General features: G+C 39.5%; 2 protein-coding genes across 3 annotated transcripts in view; one reads left to right on the top strand and one right to left on the bottom strand.

Annotated features, from left to right (window-relative positions):
- LOC128690846 (ras-related protein Rab-7L1) overlaps positions 1-20,210 on the bottom strand; it is a 115,074-nt gene that overhangs the window by 47,773 nt on the left and 47,091 nt on the right. The window lies entirely within an intron of this gene.
- The window catches only part of LOC128690845 (ankyrin repeat and BTB/POZ domain-containing protein 1), a 91,910-nt gene continuing 76,423 nt past the window's right edge, over positions 4,724-20,210 (top strand). Inside the window, exons 1-3 of the mRNA XM_053779593.2 lie at positions 4,724-4,986; positions 7,384-7,446; positions 10,441-10,641. Of these exons, the coding sequence (XP_053635568.1) occupies positions 4,931-4,986; positions 7,384-7,446; positions 10,441-10,641 (320 nt within the window). The 5' untranslated portion in view covers positions 4,724-4,930. The remainder of the gene's footprint in view (positions 4,987-7,383; positions 7,447-10,440; positions 10,642-20,210) is intronic.

Raw genomic sequence — 20,210 nt, forward strand, 5'->3', positions numbered from 1 at the left:
CCTCAATTATGTTGTGATCTGAGTATATTGTTTTTGATATGGTGACATTTCTTATCAGATCATCATTGTTAGTGAAGATGAGGTCTAGTGTATTCTCCAGTCTAGTAGGCTCTATTATTTGCTGGTTTAAATTGAATTTTGTGCAGAGATTTAAAAGCTCGTGTGAGTGTGAGTTTTCATCAGAGCTGCCTCCTGGTGTTATTACTGCAACAATATTATTTGCTATATTCCTCCATTTTAGGTGCCTTAAGTTGAAATCCCCCAGGAGCAAGATGTTGGGTGCAGGAGCTGGAAGATTTTCCAGACAGTGGTCAATTTTTAACAGCTGTTCCTGGAATTGCTGGGATGTTGCATCCGGAGGCTTGTAGACTACCACAATGACTAGGTTTTGGTTCTCGACCTTTACTGCTAAAACTTCCACTACATTATTTGAGGCATTAAGCAGTTCTGTGCAAACAAGTGACTCTGCAATGTACAGGCCAACCCCCCCCTTTTGCCTGTTCACTCTGTCACATCTGTATAGGTTGTAACCTGGGATCCATATTTCGTTGTCCAAGTGATCCTTTATGTGGGTCTCAGTGAAAGCCGCGAACATTGCCTTTGCCTCTGCAAGCAGTCCAAAGAAGCGAAACTTCTACTGCTCTCTATTAGTTGTAAAGTTGCTAACTAGTGTGAGCGTGAGGGTTGCAAATGATGAAAGAGGTAAGTAGACCCTGGAGCTGGAACTCAACTGCAGCACGGTCCGGAGGCCATAGAGGTAGAGCTCAACATCCTAATAAGTAGTCACATCCAGAAACTATAGCTTATTGTCTTCAAAACAGCTACATAGAGGAGCTGTGGGGCCAGGAACTGTAGCTCAACACCCTTTACAGGAGTTAAAAGTAAGTTACTTCAAACAAAGCTAAATTTCGAGCCGGATAAAAAGAATCAATGTCAAAATGTTTACTGGAACTTAAATTTAACCTTCAACGGGCCCAGGAACTGTAGGTCAACTCTATTAAAATTTAAGGTCATTGTGTCAGTATTTCAGTAAGGTCCTTTGTGTTTATCACGCTACAGAAGAAATAATATTGACAAAAGACGCAATTTTACGTCTTAGAGAAGAGACACTAAATCTTCTGGCTGTAGTACACAAAGAGAAGCATTGCATTCAGACAACTTCCTTCTATAATAGCATGGAGATGGTAGCAGGTGTGAGGTACAGTGGTGCAGCCAGGATTTTAATCTGGGGGCTTTGAAATCATATTTTTTCAGTGGGTATGGACAATATCTTAAACCATCGTGCTTTCCTGGTCACTGGAATACAGTGAAAATTAACCATTAATTGAAAATATAAGAAAAAAGTAGTTGTATCTGAGGGCTTTTAGCCCTCAGATGCAAATACTTGTAGTCCCCCTTCCTGTGGCTGCGCCACTAACATTTTAATAACGGTATAAAAAAAGCACCTACATGTAGATAACGAAGTACAGTCAGTATAGTATTCAATTATTATAATAAAGTATAATAACCGATGCTAGGCAGGTCTTACTCAAACCCAACTCTTCTCGCTCATATTACAACATCTACATTAATACTGACGACTCTGATCGGTGTAGCAGGCCTCTGATTAATTTTCTACGGTACACATTATATTGATATAGCACTCTGCTCTCTATAAACATTCGTGTGTTTTCGTTGTTTATGATTATTTACCGTTTCATTTTTATCGCCTTTATTGGCTAGGAAAATTCTTGCAAAATTTCTCAGTGAACTCTACCCACCTTATCTCAGTGCTGCAGCAACGAGATGTATATTTTGTAACTACAGTCATGCATCAGGAAAGGGGAGAGCAATTGCCATTTTAGAATTTACGCGAACAGAAAGGGCAAACACGACCACTGTACACAAACATGACGGCCGAAGACGACCACAGTGGAAACTTACACAGACATGACCTGCGAACACGACCACTGTGGAAGATACACAAATATGACGGCGAACACGACCTCTAGAAGATACGTAAACAGGTCGGGCGGACACAGCCACTGTGGAAGGTACATAAACGGAAGAGGCGAACACAGTTACTGTGCAAGGCACACAAACAGTGATGGAAGTTGACGGGTGCTGGAGAAGGGTGTATGTATACGCATACGTCTTGGGGTCCAGTCCCTGGACCCTTTATGTACCTTCGTAATCTTTTGACTACCGCCCACAAGATGGGTATGGGGTGCATAATAAAGATATTAAACTAAAACTGTATACGTTTGCTAGTCTCAGACACAGTAAGCAACCCTTAGAACGTACGGCAGCACCTTCACTTTATAGCACTACTGTCACCACTGGTCCAGCCACCACCACCCACCCACAGCCACAACATCAACTGACCTAGGGGTGGAACCGGTTTCTCAACACCTCCTCTTCCCTTCCCTTTCCGATAACATTTATTTGTTATACTATTGTCAAAAACCCTTCCTCTTGGACGAGCCTGTGCAACACGTTTTGTCTACACAGTAGGCTTCTTCAGTTGCATACAGAGGCGACTGAAACTTCTGACAGCAGAAACAGATGAGAGATGAAGTTGATGTTCTCAGCTTATCAGCCTTGAAGAAATAGGTTTCAGATGGTCACTCCTATTTTTATCCGTGAGAGGTGTCCAACTCCATGATCGAGTGAAGAATTTTACTATTATATAAGAGAAAAGTTTCGGGATGAGACTCAAGTGTTGCACATATGTTACTTTAATTGTGTCGCCTGAATGGCTAGCGTTTAGGTATTCCCGAGTCGAGACTTTTAAGAAGTTGCCTAATTTTTTTCTTCCTTCCTCCAACTTTTCGATTTTATTTCGCTCATAACTCAAGAACGCCTTATCAACTCACCTTCAAATTTTCAACACATGTACGGTAATGAGGACTAAATTCTTGGAACACTTGGTATATTCATATGCCGTATTACCTGGAGTTTACCTGGAGAGAGTTTCGGGGGTCCAAAGTTATTGAACCTATTCTCAGCATTTTGGAATGGCTCTGATAACTTACAAAATCCTTAGTGGCGAAGCTTCACACGTTCCATAAGACAAAAAAAAATCGATGACGGAGAGTGAAATTCAAGTGTATAGATGTAAAATAGTGTGAAAATTTCCTGTTAAACCACGTTAGATAATTTTCAATTTACCTCTTCTGAATGGCTTCAACATTTAATAGCTGCTGCATCTTAGGGTCAGGACAGTACCTATTAATATTTGTTTTCGTGCAGGAAAATTTGTTGATGTAGTAGAATAATAAAAAAAATGGAATCGTTCGAATCCGTGACATAACTAGAGAATGACTCATCTGATAGGGTTCAAATTTTAACCACTGGTATGGTGTCCTGAACACAAAGCTCACGTTGTCATTGAATGACAAAAGTCACAGTTTACCGATTTTATTGAATAAACAGTTATATTAACTTTTTATTCAATAGCTAAAGAATATTCCGATTAGCTTCAAAATATTATTAATAATGTGTTTTATTTTAAGTATGATAACCCATTAGTTTAGTCCGAGTACATGTATGTGCAAATTTGAAATTTTACTGAAATAGTTAAAAACACTGGAATCGATTAAATCAAATTAACTGCTGGGAATGTCTTTTCTGATCGGCTTCAAACTCTTGAACGACTTCAAGCTTAATGTGCACATGTATTTTTGGATACTGTTCTTTTTGCTCTCTTTGAAAGGTCTGGATTATATTTAGGTTGTGTAATATCATAATTCACCATTTATATTAAAGAAATTTGGATATCAGTTTCCTTAAGATTACTAGTGAATGATTCATCTGATTCCCTTAAAATATTCCAAGCTAATATTTAACCGCATTATCCAATTATGTACCTCTGTAATCTTTTGACTACCGCCCACAGGATGGGTATGGGGTGCATAATAAACATATTAAACTAACTAACTAACTATCCACTTCCGCCGCACTCTGCACAGTTCCAGTGGCGTGCACTGAGACACTGTGGACTGGGGTTGTGCAACACGGGGATACCTTCCTCGGATCACTTAGGTTAGGTAAGGTTTGTCAAGAAACAGGACAAGTGTATCCTGAGTGATCCGAAATACATCTTCGCTTTATGTTCATCCCGCCAACAGTAGCGCAAAACATAAAAACAGGTTACCATGGGTATTGAACCCCAATGGGCATAGTTACATTATAGGAAATATAGTCATTTCGTATACTACATTTTCTTATATAGCTAATATATACAATATAATATGGATATATAATTTCAAAACATTATCTCATTATCACAGGAACATCCATCATTATTGTACTTGCTTCGGCAGTGTATTTACTAAAATTTCATTGCACGAGTCTTATTCATTAACTTGTCAATATTGTACACCATCATTATGACCAGAAGAGCCTAGGGACGTCGTAGGCCTTTAACTCAGACGAGCCTAGGGACGTCGTAGGCCTTTAACTCAGACGAGCCTAGGGACGTCGTAGGCCTTTAACTCAGACGAGCCTAGGGACGTCGTAGGCCTTTAACTCAGACGAGCCTAGGGACGTCGTAGGCCTTTAACTCAGACGAGCCTAGGGACGTCGTAGGCCTTTAACTCAGACGAGCCTAGGGACGTCGTAGGCCTTTAACTCAGACGAGCCTAGGGACGTCGTAGGCCTTTAACTCAGACGAGCCTAGGGACATCGTAGGCCTTTAACTCAGATGAGCCTAGGGACGTCGTAGGCCTTTAACTCAGACGAGCCTAGGGACGTCGTAGGCCTTTAACTCAGACGAGCCTAGGGACGTCGTAGGTCTTTAACTCAGACGAGCCTAGGGACGTTACAACCCTTCGTCCAGGTTGGCCTTAGGACCGTAACTACCCTTCAGTCCAACAACAACAACAACAATTATTTTGTTACTGTACAAGAATTAACTGATAGTGAACACTGTCTCCATCACAGCTTCAACATGGACGCCCTGGAATTATTCCGACAGTGCAAAAAGGGAGACATTGAAGAGGTCAGGTAAGGGAGGTGAAGGTATGCCACAGCCTAGATAACCTCACATCTTCCAACCACCTGCCACCACTAACATTTACTACCACCACTACCACAATCATTACTCTCACCTGCCATTCCAACCACCATCACCACTAACCTTACATCCCAACCGCCATTCCAACCACTATCACTACTCCCACCTGCCATTCCAACCACTATCACTACTCCCACCTGCCATTCCAACCACTATCACTACTCCCACCTGCCATTCCAACCACTCACTACTTCCACCTACCATTCCAACCACCATCACTACCACCTGCCATTCCAACCACTGTCACTACTTCCACCTGCCATTCCAACCACCATCACTACCACCTGCCATTCCAACCACTGTCACTACTTCCACCTGCCATTCCAACCACCATCACTACCACCTGCCATTCCAACCACCATCACTACCACCTACCATTCCAACCACCATCACTACCACCTGCCATTCCAACCACCATCACTACCACCTGCCATTCCAACCACTGTCACTGCTCCCACCTGCCATTCCAACCACTGTCACTGCTCCCACCTGCCATTCCAACCACTATCACTACTTCCACCTCCCATTCCACCCACTATCACTACTTCCACCTACCATTCCAACCACCATCGCTACCACCTGCCATTCCAACCACCATCACTACCACCTGCCATTCCAACCACTATCACTACTTCCACCTACCATTCCAACCACCATCACTACCACCTGCCATTCCAACCACTATCACTACTTCTGCCTACCATTCCAACCACCATCACTACCACCTACCATTCCAACCACCATCACTACCACCTGCCATTCCAACCACTGTCACTGCTCCCACCTGCCATTCCAACCACTATCACTACTCCCACCTGCCATTCCAACCACTATCACTACTCCTGCCTGCCATTCCAACCACTATCACTGCTCCCACCTGCCATTCCAACCACTATCACCACTTCCACCTACCATTCCAACCACCACCACTACCACCTGCCATTCCAACCACTTTCACTACTTCCACCTACCATTCCAACCACCATCACTACCACCTGCCATTCCAACCACTATCACTACTTCCACCTGCCATTCCAACCACTATCACTACTTCCACCTACCATTCCAACCACCATCACTACCACCTGCCATTCCAACCACTATCACTACTTCCACCTGCCATTCCAACCACTATCACTACTTCCACCTACCATTCCAACCACCATCACTACCACCTGCCATTCCAACCACTATCACTGCTCCCACCTGCCATTCCAATCACTATCACTACTTCCACCTACCATTCCAACCACCATCACTACCACCTACCATTAAAACCACCATCACCACAAACCTAACATCTCAACCACCATTGCTACTCCCATTAACCTCTCCCAAAACCTACCACTACCATCATCCCTTTCTCTTCCATCCACTTGCCTCCACCATTATTCCCTCTTGCCCTTCCACCATTTACCCTTCAACCTACCTGCCACCACTTACCCTTCCACTTGCCACTACCACTGTCACCACCACTTGCTTAACTAGTGACGGTAGCACTGACCATTGGGTTTCCCAGTGGTTAAATTCTCAATAATTTACTAACAAAATTATTGTAAAATTTTCATATTATGTCTGAGGACAAAATAAAACTTGATCGCTTACTTGCTCACACTTATTATATATTGCTAAATCTGTATCTGCCGCCACCACCGTGTGAGTGGGTCTTTGGCACTGACCGTGGTGGCGTGTCTGTGCCTTTCTCTGACCTGGGCATCAATGGCACATTTACCCCCTCATCATTTTGTTGAGACACTTGCTATCATTATTTGCTGGCTCAGCATTCTGATTGGACCATAAAACACAAGTTCCTTTGTTTCCTTGCTAGAGATTTTCTGTCTTTTTGGGGGAATTCAGTCATTGACAAAGGTTGAAGAGGGGCACATTACAGTTGAGGGTACTAAAGATGTAGCATGAGCAGAATAATAATAATAATAATAATAATAATAATAATAATAATAATAATAATAATATACAGCAATTAATTTAAGTGCTAAATTCATAAGGATCATACAGAATGAGCAGAAAGGATTTGAATAGAATCATTTTGTTTTATTAAAAGCTAGAGTTTGGTGCAATTATGATAACTGTCTTTTGATGTGTGATGATTCATTTGCGATGGTTTCCTGTTATTGATTTCTATACGTAGAAGTGACACAGATGAATAATTGCATAATGCAGGATAAGCATAGCTTATATAAGTCTGTAAAGAAGTGAATTATTAGACCTGCAGAATAATATTGGTTAAAAGCATAAACTTAACTAATAGGGCTCGACTAACTAAAGATAATTTTGGTATACTGTAGTGTATAAAATGGATCTTTCAGGCTACTGGTTGAACAACGTGACATTGATGTCAACATACGAGACAAATGGGACAGCACACCTCTGTAAGTTGTATGTTTTAATGTGTTACAACTGTACTTATAGTTAAGTTTTCGGTTCTCAATTTATTCACAAGATTTAAGAGCTAATGCAATAATTGGAATACACATATTTATTAAGATATGATTTGTTCATTTTTTTGTTTTAGGAAATTGTATGTACTATCACTGTTCTTATTTAGAAGTTAAAAGAAAAAAGCCATAATCAGATTTTAATTGCAACCAGTGTATGGTAAGTGAAAATGACAGTATTTGACAGCAGGGATTGCATTAACTGAAAACCAAATTAGTGTAAAGTTTTCATTTGTAATGAATTTACTTGCTAATGTTTATATCCATATTGCTTTACATATTATTATATTATTTTTTTTTGTTTACAGTGGAACCTCTGGTCACAAACACTTCTGAACATGAACAAATCAGTTCAAGACCAAAAAATATGCCAAAATTTTGCATCTGATCACGAACACACAATCGGGTGCTGAACAAACACAGCTGCACCAATTTTCACATTCTGCGCCATTTTTTTTGTATACGCCAATTTTCCCCACTTCCTGTTGTTTGTGTACACCTAACAAAGACCCTCACCTTGTAGTCGGTCTTGGTCAGATATGCGTTCATTCACTGTGAACTCCTTGTGTTGTATTTCATGTGTTTTTGAATTCATTTTGTTTTGGTTGTTTATGGTATGTTTTTTTCTCTGTTGGTAAATATTTTTTTCTCAGTTGTTTGTTGGGCTGTCTTATTGAAACTTGGGCAGTTTATGATGGAAAGATGCTTCTTAATGTACACCAAAAAATGAAAGAAATCTGAAATCAGCCATTAGACATCCCTTAAAACTCTTAAAAAAAAAAATGTTTACAGCGAACGGTTCATAGGGGTCTAGAACGGACTCATGCAGAGTTAGTTTTCCCTGTTGTTCAAGGTTTTCTCAGTATCATTCAAAGTTTTTACATTTAGTTTATTATTACACTGTCCATTTTATGGTATAATTAACTTTTTTTTTGTGCTTAAAAATCTTAATAAAACAATATTTACATACAGTTTGTAGGGGTCTGGAATGGATTAATTGTATTTACATACAATCCAATGGGGAAATTAAGTTTGGGTCATGACCAAATTAGGTCGTGACCAGAGTTTTGGAACGAATTATGGTTGTGACTAGAGGTCCTACTGTATATAACGTTTAATTTTTGCATAACTTCTTTCTTTCAACACACCGGCCATATCCCACCGAGGTGGGGTGGCCCAAAAGGAAAAACAAAAGTTTCTCCTTTTACATTTAGTAATATATACAGGAGAAGGGGTTACTAGCACCTTGCTCCTGGCATTTTAGTCGACTCTTACAACACGCATTGCTTACGGAGGAAGAATTCTGATCCACTTCCCCATGGAGATAATAGGAAATAGACAAGAACAAGAACTAGAAAGAAAATAGAAGAAAACCCAGAGGGGTATGTATATATATATGCTTGCACATGTATGTGTAGTGTGACCTAAGTGTAAGTAGAAGTAGCAAGACGTACCTGAAATCTTGCATGTTTGTGAAACAGAAAAAAGGACACCAGCAATCCTACCATCATGTAAAACAATTACAGGATTTCGTTTTACACTCACTTGGCAGGACGGTAGTACCTCCCTGGGCGGTTGCTGTCTACCAACCTACTGTTTACATTTAATTTCAAAATACATTTAAATTATTTTCTGTAAGATTAGTTTTTCATACAGTATTAATAACATTTTGAGTGATGGTACTTAACATTATATATTATGGTACAGTAGACCTTCCAGTTGAACACATTTAAACAGCATGTTTTTATGATAACACAGTTGAGAAATTGTGGTATAAATTTAAATAGGACACTGTAAAACTTGATTATGATCCCATAAAAATTTAAAAAAAGATGGCTCAGGCATGGAAACTTTTCTATTCAGATTTAACTAGCTTGGGAAAAGCTGGTTACTGACTCTGTCTCAGTATGGCATATTCTGTAATGGCCCTCTGAACCTCAACAGGTGACTGACCAACAGCCATCAGCTGATGGTCAGTCAGATGTTTGCTTCCAAAGAACTTCTCTATCAACAAGCAAAAGGACAAAGCATTTTAGGCAGGATAAAAGTCTTCCCTGCCACAATTTAGAGCTTTCCGTGTTATTGTAATGTCATCTGATTTTGTGCAAATGATGTACGTATTATGTGGAAATAAAGTTTGACTGGCATCAGATAACAGATAAACCACAGCTGTCTAGTGCTCACATGAGGTACATAACCATCTCCAACACTGCTACAGCTTCAGTGAGGAGAAACAGACATCTTCAGTTAGGAGAAACAAAGAGTTGAAGCTAGGGTAAACTTTTTGTTTTTACTTCCTTTTTGCAGATGTACTCATTTTTGTGATGTACTCATTTACTGATGACTCAGACTTACAGGCATATTAGCCTTACAGGCATATTAGCCTTCTCTGTTTTCTCTAAACTGAACACCTTGCCCAGTTCTCTGGATAGAATGGATGGTATGCTGCATCAAACACCTGCTTCCCTAGGCCTCAATAAGTTAATTTATTTTGTCACTAAGTTCTTATTTCAGATTTGAGTCCATGATATACGTTTCTAGCTCAATAAACAACAATATCCGCCTGCAAGGTGTCAAAAACGTCATCGGTTTTTACGGAATAAGAAATTTTTAAAAAATTCTTTGGCATTTATAGGAGTCTTTGAAATGTAACCCTATTTTTTCCATAAGTTCTTCAATCTGCTTCACTTTTTTTTTTCATACAGCGCCATTTTCAGGGCTGTAACTTCAGTGCTATCTTATTGCAATAACTAAAATGCTGCTTCATATAAAATAACGTTGTTCAGAGTAAAATACTGTATTGTTAGCTTATGTTCCATTCACTTTATTAGGTTTTTTGGTTTGTAATTTTTTTTTTAGATTGGTCATCTTTTAGTAACTTGTTTGCTCTGTTCACTTAAAGTTCATAATCATGAAATATTCCTTCAGGTATTATGCGTGTTTATGTGGGCACAAGCAAATAGTGGAGTATCTGATTGGTGCTGGTGCCCGATGTGAAGCCAATACTTTTGATGGTGAGCGGTGCCTCTATGGGGCCCTGACGGATGATATTCGATGGCTTCTGGCTCAACATAATTTGGTGACAACGCATACTATTAGGAGAGATGCTTATGATGAATTCCTGAGACGGTAAGCAGTTCATTACTGTATTTAATACAGTAGTATTTAGAAATTTTAAATTAATTAGTGAAAATAAAAAACACTTTAATATTAAAATCTATTGTGGCTCATTGTGGATAAAAGAAAACCTTTATTCCAAGATTTCTTTTCCAGATTGTGTGATAAATTTGGAAAATGGGTGCAAAGTATGCTGTACCAAATACTGTAGTATACTGTTCCACTTTTCTTTAGAATATAAATGCTGCATTATCTTGAATAAATAAAGTAATATTGTCCAGAACTCTCAATAGGTACAGTATTTTGTATATTCAGAATGGAGAATGGTTGACTGAAAATACAGAAGTTTGTAAAAACATACTGAATAATTTTTTAAATTATAATATTCACTCTTATTTGTTTTCTATGGTACAGTGGAACCTCGACTTGCGAGTTTAATCCATTCTGTGATCTAGCTCGTAACTCAATTTGCTCGTTTATCAAATCAATTTTCCTCATTTAAATTAACTGAAATGCCGTTAATCCGTTCCAGCGGAATTCCTGCTCTAGGGAGGCAGGACAAAATACTACAGTGGACCCCCGCATAACGATGGCATCGCATAGCGATTTTTCCGCATAACGATTACTTTTATCGCAAAATTTTTGCCCCGCATACCGATTAAAAACCCGCATACCGATTTTCGTCCGAGACGCGTCCAATGTGCCCTCACATGTGCCGGCCGTCCCATTGTTTACCAGCCAGCCTCCGCGGTAACATCCAAGCATACACTCGGAATATTTCGTATTATTACAGTGTTTTCGGTGGTGTTTCTGGAAAATAAGTGACCATGGGCCCCAAGAAAGCTTCTAGTGCCAACCCTGTGGTAAAAAGGGTGAGAATTAGTATGGAAATTAAGAAAGATTTTGAAGGGTTTGGGGCTAACCCTGAGATGCCTATGCCAGTTGTGGAATCCATTGTGCCTACTTCAAAGATTAAGGAAATGTGTGCAGAGTGGTTTGAACTGCAAACCTTTATAGATGAAAATCACCCTGACACAGCTGTTGCAAGCCGTGCTTGTGACTATTTCAATGACAATGTTATGGCCCATTTTAGGAAAGTCTTGAAGAAACGGGAGGTACAGAGCTCTATGGACAGATTTGTTGTGCGACAGAGGTCCAGTGACTCTGAAGCTGGTCCTAGTGGCATTAAAAGAAGAAGGGAAGTAACCCCAGAAAAGGACTTGCTACCTCAAGTCCTAATGGAAGGGGATTCCCCTTCTAAACAGTAAGAAGATAATGCTCTCCCCTCCTCCCATCCCATCAATCATCACCAGATCTTCAATAAAAGTAAGTGTCATGTAATTGTGCATGCCTTTTTCAGTTTGTGTGTATTAAAATTAACATTTCATGTGGTAAAAAAAATTTTTTTTCATACTTTTGGGCGTCTTGCACGGATTAATTTTATTTCCATTATTTCTTATGGGGAAAATTAATTCGCATAACGATTATTTCGCATAACGATGAGCCCTCTTGCACGGATTAAAATCGTTAACCGGGGGTCCACTGTACTTCAATATGATGCTAACATCAACTCTACAGCATATTTATCTATCACAGTTCATCTATATGACATAATAAACAATATAAATCACACAGAAACATGATATGTATGTACTCTAGAATGAATAAAAAATGTCATGTGATGGGCAGTGGTGGCCATTGCTGCTCCCGCACTCACTGACCATATCTTCCCATTCTTCCCCTTCTGAAAACGGAGTGTTTGTGAGGCTAACTCCACTAGATCACTAGTTTCATAAGGAAAACACTGAAACAATGTACGTATTTATAAATAAGAAATATTGTATAAAAACATAATAGAGAATGTAAAGAAATAAATGGTTTTATAAAGTGTACATACATATTTACCTGGGAGAAGAGATAGGCAGAACAGCGTATGGTGTCAGTGGCCCAAAACCACAACCTGCACACCTCCACCTCACTTGTGTTTATCTATGATTTCATGCTTTAATTCCATGAACATCATCATCATTTTCTTCTCAGCACTGTCCTTTGCACTTACTTTCTTAGGACCCATGGTTAGAAAAAAGAAATTTGGCAAAATAACTACAAAATGCAAGCAAGGCACAAGAGAAATGCTTCCACTGCTCAGGGGATGTTTTGGCATTCGCTGCGCCAACTAGTGGTGGTGTTCTGAAGCTCCTCGTTATTATTGTTAATTTAGGGGACTGAAGCTCACTCATTATTATTATTATTACAATTATTATTATGCTTAATTTAGGGAACTGGAGCACAGATCCAATTCCCTAGATCAAGAGCCCCTCACCAGCATCAAAGTTCCTTGATGCTGGTGAGGGGCTCTTGATCTAAGGAATTGATCTGTGCTCCAGTTCCCTAAATTAATAATTATAATAATAATAATAATAATAATAATAATAATAATAATAATAATAATAATAATAATAATAATAATAATAATGATGAGGTTAATCATAGAATTGATGAGGGAAAAAAGGTGAGTGGTGCGTTGAGGTATATGTGGAGTCAAAAAACATTATCTATGGAGGCAAAGAAGGGAATATATGAAAGTATAGTAGTACCAACACTCTTATATGGGTGTGAAGCTTGGTAAATGCAGCAGCGAGGAGACGGTTGGAGGCAGTGGAGATGTCCTGTTTAACCCTTTGACTGTCGCGGCTGTATATATACGTCTTACGAGGTACCGTGTTTGACATATATATACTCATAAATTCTAGCTGCTTCAAATCAAGCAGGAGAAAGCTGGTAGGCCCACATGTGAGAGAATGGGTCTGTGTGGTCAGTGTGCACCATATAAAAAAAGTCCTGGAGCACGCAGTGCATAATGAGAAAAAAAAAACTCCGACCGTTTTTTTTAATTAAAATGCCGACTTTGTGGTCTATTTTCATATAGTAATTATGGTTGTATTCTCGTTTTCTTGGTCTCATTTGATAGAATGGAAAACATATTATAGAAATAGAGGTGATTTTAATTGATTTTACTATAAAAAGAACCTAGAAATGGAGATCAAAGTAGGGGAAATGTTTGATTTTTGCCAATGTTCAAAAGTAAACAAATGATGCCATTGTCCAATAAATGTCCAACTAGCCATTCTAATATGCAGTCATGAATGGGTTGATGTTATTTATACAATTATTACAGTACAGTGGACCCCCGCATAACGATGGCATCACATAGCGATTTTTCCGCATACCGATTACTTTTATCGCAAAATTTTTGCCGCGCATACCGATTAAAAACCCGCTTACCGATTTTCGTCCGAGACGCGTCCAATGTGCCCTCAGCCAGCCTCACATGTGCCGGCCGTCCCATTGTTTACCAGCCAGCCTCCGCGGTAACATCCAAGCATACACTCGGAATATTTCGTATTATTACAGTGTTTTCGGTGCTGTTTCTGGAAAATAAGTGACCATGGGCCCCAAGAAAGCTTCTAGTGCCAACCCTGTGGTAAAAAGGGTGAGAATTAGTATGGAAATTAAGAAAGATTTTGAAGGGTTTGGGGCTAACCCTGAGAAGCCTATGCCAGTTGTGGAATCCATTGTGCCTACTTCAAAGATTAAGGAAATGTGTGCACAGTGGGTTGAACTGCAAACCTTTATAGATGAAAATCACCCTGACACAGCTGTTGCAAGCCGTGCTGGTGACTATTTCAATGACAATGTTGTGGCCCATTTTAGACAAATCGTAAAGGAACGGGAGGTACAGAGCTCTATGGACAGATTTGTTGTGCGACAGAGGTCCAGTGACTCTCAAGCTGGTCCTAGTGGCATTAAAAGAAGAAGGGAAGTAACCCCGGAAAAGGACTTGCTACCTCAAGTCGTAATGGAAGGGGATTCCCCTTCTAAACAGTAAGAAGATAATGCTCTCCCCTCCTCCCATCCCATCAATCATCACCAGATCTTCAATAAAAGTAAGTGTCATTTAATTGTGCATGCCTTTTTCAGTTTGTGTGTATTAAAATTAACATTTCATGTGGTAAAAAAAAATTTTTTTCATACTTTTGGGCGTCTTGCACGGATTAATTTGATTTCCATTATTTCTTATGGGGAAAATTCATTCGCATAACGATTATTTCGCATAACGATGAGCCCTCTTGCACGGATTAAAATCGTTAACCGGGGGTCCACTGTATTGCAGTAGTCTGCATAATAGTAAGTCTTCTATTTTTTGTTTGAATAAAAATTCAAAATAGAAAGCAAGAGTAATATCAGAGGGGCCTGGAGACATGACTGATGAACAATGAAAATGTTATTTTAGAGCCAGGAATGTCTGCATTGTTCATTCTGGACCTTATTTTGAAATTGTCATATTTTTTAGTTTTCGTGAAATTGGCCAAATTGCAAATTTCTGACCACGTAGTTGAAATCGGTAAATGGGCAGTTTCTTGTACTCAATCGATAGGAAAAATAGAGTTCTAAAGAAATAGCTATGAGTTTGGGCGACTGAAACAATAGAATTAGCCGAAAATAGGGCTCAAAGTGGGCGAAATCGCTGATTTGTAAACAGCGCCGAGGTTGCTAACTTTGCGAGAGCATAATTCCGTCAGTTTTCCATCAAATTTCGTTTTTTTGGTGTCATTACAATCGGGAAAAGATGCTCTATCATTTCATAAGATAAAATAATTTTTTTTTTTTTAAATTTTGCGACACCAGGAGACACCTCAGGATTGGGGGTTGCGACAGTCAAAGGGTTAAGGGCAATGTGTGGTGTAAATATTATGCAGAAAATTCGGAGTGTGGAAATTAGGAAAAGGTGTGGAGTTAATAAAAGTATTAGTCAGAGGGCAGAAGAGGGGTTGTTGAGGTGGTTTGGTTATTTAGAGAGAATGGATCAAAGTAGAATGACATGGAAAGCATATAAATCTATAGGGGAAGGAAAGCGGGGTAGGGGTCATCCTCGAAAGGGTTGGAGAGAGGGGGTAAAGGAGGTTTTGTGGGCAAGGGGCTTGGACTTCCAGCAAGCGTGCGTGAGCGTATTAGATAGGAGTGAATGGAGACGAATGGTACTTGGGACCTGACGATCTGTTGGAGTGTGAGCAGGGTAATATTTAGTGAAGGGATTCAGGGAAACCGGTTATTTTCATATAGTCGGACTTGAGTCCTGGAAATGGGAAGTGCAATGCCTGCACTTTAAAGGAGGGGTTTGGGATATTGGCAGTTTGGAGGGATATGTTGTGTATCTTTATATGTGTATGCTTCTAAACTGTTGTATTCTGAGCACCTCTGCAAAAACAGTGATAATGTGTGAGTGTGGTGAAAGTGTTGAATGATGATGAAAGTATTTTCTTTTTGGGGATTTTCTTTCTTTTTTGGGTCACCCTGCCTTGGTGGGAGACGGCCGATTTGTTGAAAAAAAAAAAAAATGATAATACAGTGGACCCCCGGTTTTCGTAATTAATCCGTTCCAGAGAGAGTGACTAAACACGAATCTGACGAATTCCGAATTAATTTTCCCCATAAGAAATAATGGAAATCCAATTAATCCACTCTTGACACCCAAAAGTATTAAAAAAATAATTTTTTTAATGAAATATACATTTCCCTACACAGAAAACAATGAGACATGCCGAATAAAAGATTACTAAAATGACATTTACCTTTATTGAAGACTTACTGATGAGTGATGAGACTGGAGGAGGGGAGAGGGTGGAGGTGTACTATTGTTTGGAAGGGGAATTCCCTTCCATAAAGACTTCAGGTACCAAGTCCTTTTCCTGGGTTACTTCCTTTCTTTGTTTTTTAATGCCACTAGGACCAGCTTGAGAGTCTCTGGACCCCTGTCACTCAAAAAAGTGTTCCAAAGAGATCTGTTTTTGGCATTTCTTTAAAGCTTCCCTAAAATGGGACACAACATTGTCATTGTACATGTTGCCAACACAGCCTGCAGCAGCTTTGTCAGGGTGAGGTTCATCCATAAATGTTTGCACCTTTGTCCACATTGTACAGATGTCCTTAATCTTTGAAGAAGGCACCTTCTCCATCTCTCTTCCTCCTCCTCTGAAGCAATTTCCTGAGCTGTGGTCTGTTGCTGTTGCAGATGAAAATCTTGCAGCTCTGTAGTGGTTAGCTCTTCATCATGGTCTTCCACCAACTCTTCCACATCCTCTAAACTCACATCGGACCCCATGGAATTCCCCAATGCCACAATACTTTGCACAACTGGCATAGGCTCCTCAGGGTCAGCCCCAAACCCTTCAAAATCCCTCTCTTGTACACATTGTGGCCAAAATTTTCTCCATGCAGAGTTCAAAGTCCTGGAAGTCACTCCCTTACCTATAAGGTTTATGCAATTGAGGATACTGAAGGAATCTTTCCAGAACTCTCTTAGGGTCAATTCATGTGTCTGAGGTCACTTCAAAGCACTTTTGAAACACTGCTTTGGTGTACAGTTTTTTGAAATTTGAAATGACCTGCTGGTCCATGGGCTGGAGGAGAGGAATGGTATTAGGGGGCAAGAACTTCACTTTGATGAAACGAAATTCCTGCACCATTTGCTCTTCCAAGTCTGGAGGATAAGCAGGAGAATTGTCCATTACCAGGAGGCACTTGAGTTCAAATTTATTTTTCATGAGGCATTTTTTCACACTGGGGTCAAACACATCATGGAACCAATCAAGGAAAATGTCCCTCGTGACCCATACCTTACTGTTAGCCTTCCACATCACACACAATTTACTCATGACGACACTGTTTTTCTTGAACACACTGGGATTTTCAGAGTGATACACGAGTAAAGGCTTCACTTTGAAATCCCCACTCTCATTACTACAAAACATGATTTAGCCTGTCTTTCATAGGTTTGTGTCCTAGGAGTGCCTTTTCCTCCTGAATAATGTAGGTCCTCTTTGGCATTTTCTTCTAAAAGAGGCCTGTTTCGTCACAATTGAACACTCGTTGGGGTTTGAATTTTTCAGCCTCTATGTACCCCTTGAAGTCCTGAACATATTAATCAGTCGATTTTTTGTCAGAACTGGCAGCCTCACCATGCCTTATCACACTATGTATACTATGTATACCACTATGATTCTTAAATCTCTCAAACTAGCCTTTGCTGGCCTTAAATTCACCACTATCAGCACTAGTTCCAGGCATTTTCTTTATGAGATCATCATGCAACTGCCTTGCCTTTTCACATATTATTGACTGCATAACATTATCACCTGATAATTGTTTCTCATTGATCCACGCCAACAACAAAGTCTCCACATCTTCCAGTATTTGCGATCTTTGTTTTTAAGCATATTTGCACCTTTTGCAACAATAGCTTCCTTGATTTCCTTTTTCTTGGCTACGATAGAAGTGATGGTTGTATGGGGTTTGTTATACTGTACAACCTGGCCCGCTCAGCGACACGCACTCCACTTTCATATTTTGCATTGATCTCTTTCTAGAATTCTATAGTGTTTCTTACCCTCTTTACCAAAGGGCTGGCACTAGAAGCTTTTTTTGGGCCCATGGTGGTTTATTTAGCAGTTACAAGCACTAAAAAGAATGGAATAATGCAAAATGTATTGTATGAGCGTGTGGGATTGTCCTCACTGGCTGGTAAACAATGGCACACTGGCTATACATGGAGTGTTGGGGCCACTCAGGCGGCGTGGACACGTTCTGGACGAATGACTTATTCCAAGTTCAGTGATGATCCTCGAGCCAATATTTTGACGAAAAAAAACGTTACTTATTCCAAATATTACGTATTCCGGGGGTCCACTGTAAATTAATAATAATAATAATAATAATAATAATAATGAGGAGCTTCAGAACACTGCCAACTCAGTGCACTGTTTACCTCACCGTGGAAGCATTTCTCTCATGTTTTGCTTGCATTTTGTAGAGTTATTTTGCCAAATTTCTTTTTTTTATAACCATGGGTCCTATGAAAGTAAGTGCAAAGGACAGTGCTGAGAAGAAAAAGATGATGATGTCCATGGAATTAAAGCATGAAATCATAGATCGACAAGCGAGGTGTGAAGGTTGTGGGTTGAGGAGGAAGCAGGGGAAGCTCGCTTGTAACTCGGATGTTGGCTCGTAACTCAGAGCATAAAATCGACCGAGCAGCAGCTCATATCTTGAAAAGCTCTTATGTTGGGACACTCGTAAGCTGAGGTTCCACTGTATTTAGATTTTGATTCAGACATAGATTTTTTCCAATCACTGCATTCAAAAAATACAGTAGGGCCCCTCTTTATGGCATTTATCTTACAGTGTTCCGCTAATACGGCGATTTCAAATTATGACCAAAACTTGCTATACGGCTCCCTGTCTTTCTAATATGGTGCGCCCCACCCAGTTTGTTTACGTTTTCCATGTCTGGAAACTTTCCAAAATTTCAAGTGTTTTAAAGTTATTGCTTATTTTATATGTACGTACTCTGATAATTATACTTATGTGTACCTGTACCTAAATATACTTACACAGTGTGCTGGCATGCAGGTACACATTAAAATCACTGAGAGTCTCCCTATTCTTGATGGCATATTAATAATAATACATGTAATCTCTTGGGTGCATTAAATGTCGTATATTACGTTAATATAGACATTTCCATTAATCCATCTATGATATTTTTCTCAAAATTATATAATAAAGATGCTACATAACATATAAACATGATACATACACCCACAGTATAAAAATTGACATAATTATAAAATTATAAATAATTATAAATCTCCTGCAAGACCAGGACCCACACGTTACTGAATTCACAAACACAATGAGTAACTGCATGTTGCTACCAACAATAACAAAACCTACAAGAGTTACGGAGACTAGTGTTTCCCTACTTGACCACATCTGGACCAACACCATATCCCCTTTAAAATCAGGCATAATTACAGATAATACCACAGACCACTACCCTACTTTCCTCATAACAACTCTTGGTAAATTACCCCAAGACACTACTAAAGTCACCTTCAGACTTCACAATGAGGCAGCCATTAATAACTTCACAACAGCAGTAACAAACATTAACTGGCACACTGAGCTAGAAATCTATACAGATATTGACGAATGTTTTAATAATTTTCTAAAAAAGACCCAATACCTCTATAACAAGCACTGCCCTAAAAAAACTAAACAGATGACAGGTATAAGGTAGTAGGTTGGTAGATAAGGTAGTAGGTTGGTAGACAGCAACCACCCAGGGAAGTACTACCGTCCTGCCAGATGACTGTGAAACAGAAACCTGTAACTGTTTTGCATGATGGTAGGATTGCTGGTGTCTTTTTCTGTCTCATAAACACACTAGATAACAGGGATATCTTGCTACTCCAACTTACACTTTGGTCACACTTCCCAGACATGCACATGCATATATATATACATACATCTAGGTTTTTCTCCTTTTTCTACATAGCTCTTGTTCTTCTTTATTTCTTCTATTGTCCATGGGGAAGTGGAAAAGAATCTTTCCTCCGTAAGCCATGCGTGTCGTATGAGGCGAGTAAAATGCTGGGAGCAATGGGCTAGTAACCCCTTCTCCTGTAGACATTTACTAAAAAAGAGAAGAAGAAAAACTTTATAAAACTGGGATGCTTAAA

This window comes from Cherax quadricarinatus, chromosome 24 (assembly GCF_038502225.1).
Source record: "Cherax quadricarinatus isolate ZL_2023a chromosome 24, ASM3850222v1, whole genome shotgun sequence".
In the NCBI taxonomy this organism is placed as follows: Eukaryota; Metazoa; Arthropoda; class Malacostraca; order Decapoda; family Parastacidae; genus Cherax; species Cherax quadricarinatus.